At 35.0% G+C, this 9,300-nt stretch overlaps 1 protein-coding gene across 1 annotated transcript; it reads right to left on the reverse strand.

The window, feature by feature from the left end:
• Positions 1 to 616: 616 nt before the first annotated feature.
• LOC119644421 (pancreatic triacylglycerol lipase) lies at positions 617 to 3,717 on the reverse strand. The gene is made up of 4 exons (XM_038044006.1): positions 3,525 to 3,717; positions 1,556 to 1,710; positions 994 to 1,467; positions 617 to 894 (listed from the first exon to the last, which is right to left on the reverse strand). Exons 1-4 carry the CDS (start codon positions 3,701 to 3,703, stop codon positions 617 to 619), a joined length of 1,086 nt encoding a protein of 361 aa, XP_037899934.1. The 5' UTR covers positions 3,704 to 3,717.
• Between the last annotated feature and the right edge of the window lie 5,583 nt (positions 3,718 to 9,300).

Genomic DNA, 9,300 nt, shown 5'->3' on the forward strand with positions numbered 1-9,300 from the left:
AACTACCTCATCCGTGTCTACATGCAGACAAGCTGGCAAGAAGCAAGGCATGCCTGCAGACATATGTACGCGTACACACATATATATATATAAACTGACATAATTACGCCATTAACGATGTAACAAATGTTCGTAAATTCATGCCACAAAGTATATGGAACGTCATTTCCAACATTATATCCAACAAACACGTGCCTGCTACTTACATATATATATATATACATACATACATACATACATACATACGTAACATCGTACAATAATCGTCGTAGAGTTGCGTATGCCTGCATATGTGCATGTTTGTGTGGTTACACATAATAGCATTTCTATGCAAGAATTTTTGACTGTTTGCATCAAACGTCATTTCGCAACTAACTGAATTTTCAATGAAATTTTCGAATGAAAAAACCGCATTTCGTCAACGCAACACGCGTAAATGAGGAAAATTCCGAGAATAAGTTTGTTACACAGTTTCCACCATTTATTACTTGGGAAAATTTAATACATAGTCACATGCACACGCACACGCATAATCACAACACATACAACATATACGTACATACGTACATACAAACTTATACGCAGACATATACCCGCGTTTACTCTCATAGATTCATTAAGAAATGAGTTTATTGAATCGCAATAACGTTACGAACCGTCGTCGAGCTATGCTCACTGGCTTTACATACGGCTCCTCAGGCTCTGTAATGAAGTAGAAATTTCCATGATTGAGTTGCTTTGAATGCACGCCAAAGCGGCCAAGATGACCATGTGCGCAAAGGCCGTTAACAAAATCCGTATAACTGTCACAATGAGTGCCGAGAAATGGGTAAATTGGGTCCATTGATTGTTTAAAAAATACAGCGGCTGTTGAATGGCTGCAAGAGATCGGATCTGTAAAGCAAAGCAAATAACATAAACATCTAAGATCCAATACGCGTTCGCATACATATGCTGTGAGCAGTAAATGAATTGGTTTTCGCGTTCACTTACTGCGGTTACGTGTTTCTGGAATTTGGCTCGATTGTTGGCAGTTAGGTTGAGGTACGGTGCCACCGTTGGGATAGAAATCAGCATGGCCGCACTTAAGGCTTGTACCTAAAGTACCGCTTGATGTGTGCAACACTTGAACAAACTGAGCATCATTTTCGTCGAGACGATATTTGGGTGCAACAATGGTTGGCATAGTGAACATGGGTGCAGCCGGATCCAAAGCGATAATTTGCTCCAATTCACCATTTAATAATGATCCGGCAAATCCAGCTGCATGTGCTCCCAAACTAAAACCCGCTATAGTAACATTTTTACGACTGAAGCGAGGATTTATCGCTTCCATAGACTCGACTATAGCGGCCACTGTGAGACCTACCTCAAATATAGATCCCGAAGCGGCTTTGTAATCATTCTGTGAGAGATGACCCCAATCAACTATACAAATATAATGACTAGGCTGAAAGTGAATCCAAGCTGTAAGAATCAAACGGGAGAAATAACTTCAGTTTCTTTTACTATTTTTTTTTTTTTTTTTTTTTTTTTTTTTTTTTGCATTTTATACTTGTTAACATTTCTTGCACCCACTGTTTACTGCCCTCATCCCTCCAGCCATGCAAAAAGAGTGCCACGCTTCTATGTGACCTTAAACGGTGAAATCCCTTTAAATCTCCCAGTTGTAGATCAAAATTAGTTTCATCATCAACCTGTTGATTGTTACTGTTAATGAAATAAAACAAATGTCTGAGAAATACTTGTGCCGGAGGAGAAGACCTCTTCGGGTTTCTATCTTATTATTAAGATATTCAAATTCCAACGAAATCTTGAAATTAAATTTAATTTCCAACTATACACTTTAATTAAATTAATTATTACAAATATACAATTATAATTATGGTGATTGTAAGCATAACCGGAAAGTTATAAATCAATCCACCCTACGCCTTAAAAGTCAATTCTTGTGATATTTCATTGATAGCATACAAAACGGCTATAAGCCCAATCCCGTCTTGAGAGAAAAGTCACTTTTTGTAAAGCTATGATTGACATCTACTTTGTACAGCCTCTTCAAAGAGTGACGGCCTGTCCCATGCTTAGGCAGTAATAGATGCCACAACTGAAGACCAGATTAACCATCTTCTAGACGAAACAGTCTCAACTTATTCTTCAAGCCACAAACCTTTTTCGCAACACTACACTCCGAACGGTTGTCATCATTGATAGTGACTCGCTAATAAAAACTAAACACCACTAAAATGTTAAGGAGTACCATGGCCCTCTTGCGGATGCACAATTATAATTTTTTGAGTGCCAACTTCTCTAGGTCTCTTGGGAAATCAACGAGCGGACCTACCAACCAAACCCAAGGCCTTCGAATCTTTAATTACGGTTGGCACAATAAAAACGACTGCCTTTAAAAAATATATAAGAAAAAAAAAAGTTAGAGACAACCATGACAACACTACTACTACACAATAATCTCATACTAATGCTAACCTTGCTCCATCACTGTGTTCGGTCAATGTCGGCAAAATCACGATATAACTAATTGCAAGAAATCGCCTTGGTCGTATCCGTGACACACCTACTCCCCTAACTTGCAATGATGGATAAAATCGTACAGTTAAACAAACCCTTTGTAAATACCAAACTCTTTCGAAAATTCTTCACAAGAGTGAGACCTAATGTTATGGACATTTTGAAAGTAACTGAGGGACATAACATCAATAACATATTTGACTTTATTAATACAATTAGACTAACTATCAAGATTATATATTTTTGTAAATGTAGAGTCGCCTGTCTTAGTTGTTAGTTCGCAGCCTACTTTAGTTCTATCATTTATTTCTTTAGTGTAAATGTATGATGGTAAAGGTAATAAGTACAAGAGTTATATAGTGAGTAAGTAACTTTTAAGATACATTTTGCATTTTTGTCGTGCTTCAGTCAGTTTTCGTTCGTTTTCCCTTCCATTCTTTAGCTGGTCTTGTGCATCCATCAAGATCATATCTGGGTGCAATGTGAAACTTCGAGTGATCCCAATCTTATCCTTCAAAAAGTAGTTTCCTTTCGACTAGTAGAGCTTGCAGCATCCTCTCGAGTTTATAGCTTTTGAAACTAAGCCTTTAGATTAAATTAACACCCTACATTAATACTAAACAAGATATAGTATATTTCTGATAGTCTATTGCTGATCTTGTTTGTAAAGTTTCAATCCGTAGATCAAATTTTACTTCTCGGAATTGTGGAAATTAAACCAAAAACTCTTAAACGTTGCATAGTCTCGATACTTAGCTGCTGATCATAAGATCGACTGAAACACAATCTGCCCGAAATAATTCTTCTAGAAGAGGTTTCCAATTTGAAAATCACCAATTGTAACTTTAACAAAATATTTTAATCGTTAACAGTTAAAAATGATTGATTGTCTTGTTATTTTATTCAGAATCGCGATCGGTCAAAATCATTATTCGCTTGGCGTGACGAGCATTTCGGATTTGCTTTCAGATGATCATATTGCTTGAAATACTTACGTGGAACGACATTTAAACACAATGTCATAATTGGGTTGGGCACGCTCCAAGCTCGTTTGCAGCTTGGCCTGTTGAAATAAGCGAAACGTTTTCTTTAACACAGACCAGTCATGTAGGAAAGACGAGCAATGGACAAATAATAAATAAAATATAAATTTTCTTAAGCTCAATAATAACATTTCAACTCGTAATATCATAAGTACGTATGCACCGTTTTTAATAAAGCGAAAAAAAACAACAAAAAAGAAAACGAACAAAAAAAACGAGAAAAAAAAAGAAATTCTTTTCTTCTTCAATTTGTTGTATTTTTTTTTTTTTTTTTTTCTTAATGCGTGTTTTCGGAATGCTAGGTAGCCCGCTACTGGTGGGTCATTTACAATACGATAATGTCTCCTGCATTTCTTTACAAACGATAGCAACCGGTTCATGCTTAAAGGGACTGTAATCTCTTTAAAATCTATATTTTAGCATTTAGCTTTAAAACTATAACCAATCAACCACATAGCAGAAGAAGAGAGATTCTAAAGCGGTTCAGTGTAGAAAACTGAAGCTGCTCGCATTCATTTCTTAAAAAAGTTCAGACGCTGTGCTTATAAGTAAAAGCGAATCTTTTCATAATTTAAATAAGTGAAAGTGATCTGAACTGATCACCTAGAGTAACATTTTAATCATATAAGAGAGAGGTAGTGAAAGAGAGTTTATACACATGTAGAAAGGTGGCATACTATACAGTGTTTAAAAAGATCTCTACCAGTTTTCGGCGTTAAGAGCGTTTAAATTAGCATAAATTGCTTTTAATATATAATACATAAGTATCGATATAAGAAGGCATAAGATAATGAAAAAAAATTTATTGAAATTATCGAAATGCCATACATAACGCAACGCATTTTCAAGTTATGCATAATGATATCATTTAAAGAATGCACTTTCATGGCATTTTGTATTACGTATATCATTACGCGGTCCTTTGCCAATCAACTGATGCTAATCACACAATTCTACGAATACGGTTACGATAGGTTAATTTTAATCCGTAATTACATGTTCTGCTCATTAAAATTATATATTTAAAAAATATCATTCCCCAACTAATTAACAAGTGCATGATGGCAAAATTATCTACGAAACGTCGCTAAATCGTTCCTATTTAAAAAGCAGAAATGAAAGATAGATAGATAGATAGATAGATAGATAGATAGATAGATATATGAGATTTTTTTGCAATTTTAAAGTTGAAAATATTTTCATACAATAACCATAAACATTACAGATACATGGGTATAAAAATCTTCTTTTTTTTTCCTTTTTTTTTTTTTTTTTTTTTGCTTTGCGGCATGGTTTGGTTTTTTTACGAAGCAAATTGCGATAAGCTACTAACAGAATAGAAAACGTAATTTAGTTTTAATCCTTTGATGCTCTTTATTAACAGTGATAATAAACAAGCTATAAATACGTTAAATACACACTACCGCATTATAAAAATATATTACATTTATCATTTCGTTTCTAACTAGGCTTCATTAAGCATTGCATTTACATTAGACTCGAAAGGTTGGTTGATAATTCCTTCAATTTTGAAATTTCAAAAATGGAAAAAAGAATCCGAAACCTTGATACTCGTACATGTTATGTACTTCCACCAACTTAATCTCATCAATTTGGTTGATGATTTTCTCTCTCCCCAAACATGTCTACTATATTTATTATTATTATTATTATTATTATTATAAATTTAGTCAGAGAATAAATTCTAAGACTAAAACGCCTTAAAGCACTAGCATCTAAGGATTTCGGCTTTTATTAAAAAACTCTACCGCACTTGAGCTTTGAACCCACGACCATTGACTTGCTAGTCGAGACTCTTGCCTACTCGGCCACTCGGATGGATACTATGTTTGAATAACCCAGTGTTGTGAAACTAAAATGGTTTTTTTATGTAAGTATCGTGTGAATTGCCTCAGGCCACGTAGCGCGGTTAGACATTTCTACTTATAGCTGCACCTTGAGCAATGACGATGGTAGGCATGGAAAAATTGCCTCCGATAAATTCCTCTACAGCGTATAGAGAGAGAACTTTTTTTACTTGTTCATGTTTTTTCTGCATTCCCACCAACTCGTTCTGCATATCACACAACACAGTACCACGATTCGTTCTTCTTTGACCATACTAACCGCATGTCTCCATTTTCAAGACGAACATTCACAAAGACTGCTCCCTCCCTCTACCGCTGTCCTCCTACAAGCATTTTTGATCATCACGTATAGGAAGCATCACCAGAATGACTGATCACAAACAAGAGGAAAGCCATTACCATAGTACGTAATATCTTCTTATGGCGGCTACTAGCAATGGACGTCTTAACTAATTCGTTTTGCGTTTTCTTTCTTTGCTATTGCTAACAGGATAACAGCTTTGCACAACGAAGAGAGCGTAGGAAAGGAGAATGCGTCTATCTGTCCTAACATAAGGATGGGTATGTGCAAAATAAAATAAAGTCAGTCTGTTTAATAGAATTCGAGAAAGTATAGCGAGTCTTTGCTATTTTTTGTGCTATGGCGCACAAAAAAAGGAGTAAAAATACATTCATACGCACATACGCGCACACGTCGTTTATGCAACAGTCAGTGAAACATGATAGGATCTTATTTATTTTAATTCCAGGGAAAATTCAAAGGGATCAATGGAATTGCAATCAAAAGATTTGCTCTCCACGCATTGAAGTTGAGCAAAAATACCTCTGTATATATATATATGGGGTCATCGAGTGAGTGGTGTTCTCTTTTTTGAAATGTGTAATAAAAACTGAACGGTAAATGAGATATGAACATGAATTTTCTCTTATTTTAGACATTGATTGGTTCATGCCATTTTCGTTTAAAAATGATTTCAAGTGAAGTGACTGACTGCCTTTGGGTTTCTGTCCAGAGTTGATCACCAATAACGCAAACAATCTTGACGGTCATTGCCAGTAAGCTAATGCTCCAATGTAACACGAAGGCCAATAGACTTGCAATACATATTTGTGACAAATTCACATCTTTTTTTTTTTCACTCAGACCGTGTTCCCTCTTCGCGTAATGCGATGACGATCAGCAAGAAATAGGAAGGTAGTGGCCGCAACTTGGTGAATGTATGTCGAATCAATAAGCGTTATGACTGACGGGATAATCTACTTTGACGACACTGTATATCGAAAGGAGAATTCCATACTGACCATCCTTACCATAATTCAATGAATAACCAAAGGAAGTGATAAAATCTATTCTTAAGAAAATCTATGACGCAGTTGGCAAAATTTTGATATAATTGAACGATACGTTTCTACTAAATCAAAATAAACTTGTTGTGCTTTGTAAATGAAAAAAAAAAGAAATTATTTTTGAAATGATTGTTCATTACAAAGCTTTATCTGATATATATAATACATTATTATTTTTTTTTTTTTGCTCCTTCTGTAAGAATGCATGCAACTCAGTTAATGTTCTACTTTCTATTGTGAAAACAACAGCACACTGTGAGCATAACACGAATTGTAATATGAAGCAGAAAAGTTGTCTTAATGGCTTTGCTATGATGGGATGAGGATTGAGGATGAGAGCGTACATGCGACGGAAGGGCGAAATGTAGACTTAACGGACGGATATACGTACTTGACGATGGTCCGACATTGTACTGAGCGAGGACGCGTTGTGAAAAGTCAACAGTGATAGAAAAGTTGAACACTTGACATACAACGGACATACGTACGTTTTCCGTTTCTTTCCGTTTTTTTTAAATTTATATTCTTTTTGTTACATCAACCAAGCTACACCGGGTTACATATTCAAATCCCCTAACTTCAGCCATTGCAAGCATTTAGCTCCATAGTGATACCATGTGCTTGTGACAATCAAAAATAGACAGCTGAGAGGCCTGCACGAAACTGTTGATCAATTTAATCTAATTCTTTATTCTATCTTCTATAGGTCTACACGGAGAGCTGAAACGTGCAACAATTGCCGTGAACGTATATTAAAATAAATTACAACATTATTGTCGGGCAAGGCGGGCAACCAAGTTCCTTACATCACTTTGCCTAGAATGATTCTTAAAAAATTAAGCAAAATTCTGCCTATGTGAAGACATATTTTTTATTGGAGTCCTTATATGCGATAGCCGCAAAAGCTGAACTTATATGTTATTCAGCATATAAGTAACACTTTTCATCAAACCCTTATATAGGGAAATAGTTCCACGTGATTTAAACTTAGCATGATAAGTCTATATGTCATATCACTATTTTTTATCTGCTTTCTGTACAACATTTAAAAAGGCTAGAAGGAGCTACATGAAAAAGCGAAGAAGAAGAGAAGGAAAAGAATTGCCCTATCCAGACCAAATATTTTACATCCATTTGAAATGCCGACATATTATTACTAAGGGATGTTTGTTAGAAAGATTTGCGAATTACGAATGTTTCTAATAGAATGCCTTTGACTTGTGGAGTGATCGCGTTTATGGCCTGAACCAATCCCCTTCCAACCCGAAGCGGGCCTTGGGCTAAATTATTATTATTCTCGCGAAGATAAGCAACAGACGTGGCGTAGTAACGCGAGCCGTTGAAAGAAAAAGCATTTTGAGTAAATATTTCAAGTTTTTGACTTGGCCAATGCGCGTATACATAACAGAGGAACCATTGAGTCAAATTTGAACTCCTTTCCTTAAAATAATTTCGTGATGGAAATGTTCATGTTCTGTTCTACGGCTTGCCAAGCATTATATGAGAGCATAGCAATACACTGTGGAGTACGAAACTTCAAGGTCACGCGTAACATACGCTCTTGCGAGCTCAACAGTTCAATGCTTGGTCAATACACATCAATGTTAACAGAAATGCTCTCACATATGGCAATAATATTACCTTCAATTCGCATAATTGTGTGTGTGTGTGTGTGTGTGTGTGTGTGTGTGTGTGTGTGTGTGTGTTTGGAAAATAAAGCAAATTTTTATAGCTTATATGCCGATTGAAATCTTTCTTTACCGGACGAGCCTGGGCTGGTGTCATCTAAAATTGGCGTGAACGACAGCCAATTTTGATAACAAACTTTTTATCAATAAATCAAAAAGTTGAAAGCCTAAAACTATGTACAAAAAATATTCTAACATAACCATAAGATGCATACGCAAATTTTCATTTTATTATTATTGTTACAATGGCATGCAATTGTGAAGAAGTTTTTATTTCATTATGATTAATACACACTTATAATAGGTAATAATAATAATAATAACAACAATAATAATAATAATTAAAAAATCACTTAGAAATATATTAAAGAAGGCGCATACGTTATGGTCGCACTATATAAGTCGCTAATTTTGAAAATGTGATAAGTCCATTTTCGTCACTTCGATATGTTTAACGGTTTAACGATTTGCATTCTAGTGAAAGCATTAATAAATAACTTTTTCCATTTTGCGCTATTAAATAATGTAACTTTACTACCCAATACAGTGTTCATTAAAAAAAAAAAACCAACCAGATATATTATACCCAATTGGATTTAACCCGCTATAAAAAAATTAATGAATTATTGTAATCGTTAATTAAACGGATAATATTTCACATCCATTTTTTCGTAATAAAAAGATGACATTATTTTATTTTATATAGGTATTTATTTATTCGATAAGCAATGAAAGTTAAACAAAGCAAATCATTTCCATACCCTGCATCACTTGTGATACGACGATATATATATATGAAGATAGTAGGAATGTATGCAGCACCCA

The sequence above is a fragment of the Glossina fuscipes genome, unplaced genomic scaffold (genome assembly GCF_014805625.2).
Source record: "Glossina fuscipes isolate IAEA_lab_2018 unplaced genomic scaffold, Yale_Gfus_2 0, whole genome shotgun sequence".
In the NCBI taxonomy this organism is placed as follows: domain Eukaryota; kingdom Metazoa; phylum Arthropoda; class Insecta; order Diptera; family Glossinidae; genus Glossina; species Glossina fuscipes.

Bases quoted from the DNA above. Each gene is read 5' to 3' on its own strand.
- LOC119644421 (XM_038044006.1), bottom strand. From the start codon at position 3,703: ATGTTATTATTGAGCTTAAGAAAATTTATATTTTATTTATTATTTGTC. The intron at 1,711-3,524 runs GTAAGTATTTCA...TTTCATTAACAG, and splicing joins GTGTTTAAATGTCGTTCCAC to TAACAATCAACAGGTTGATG. The intron at 895-993 runs GTAAGTGAACGC...TTTGCTTTACAG, and splicing joins TCCAGAAACACGTAACCGCA to ATCCGATCTCTTGCAGCCAT.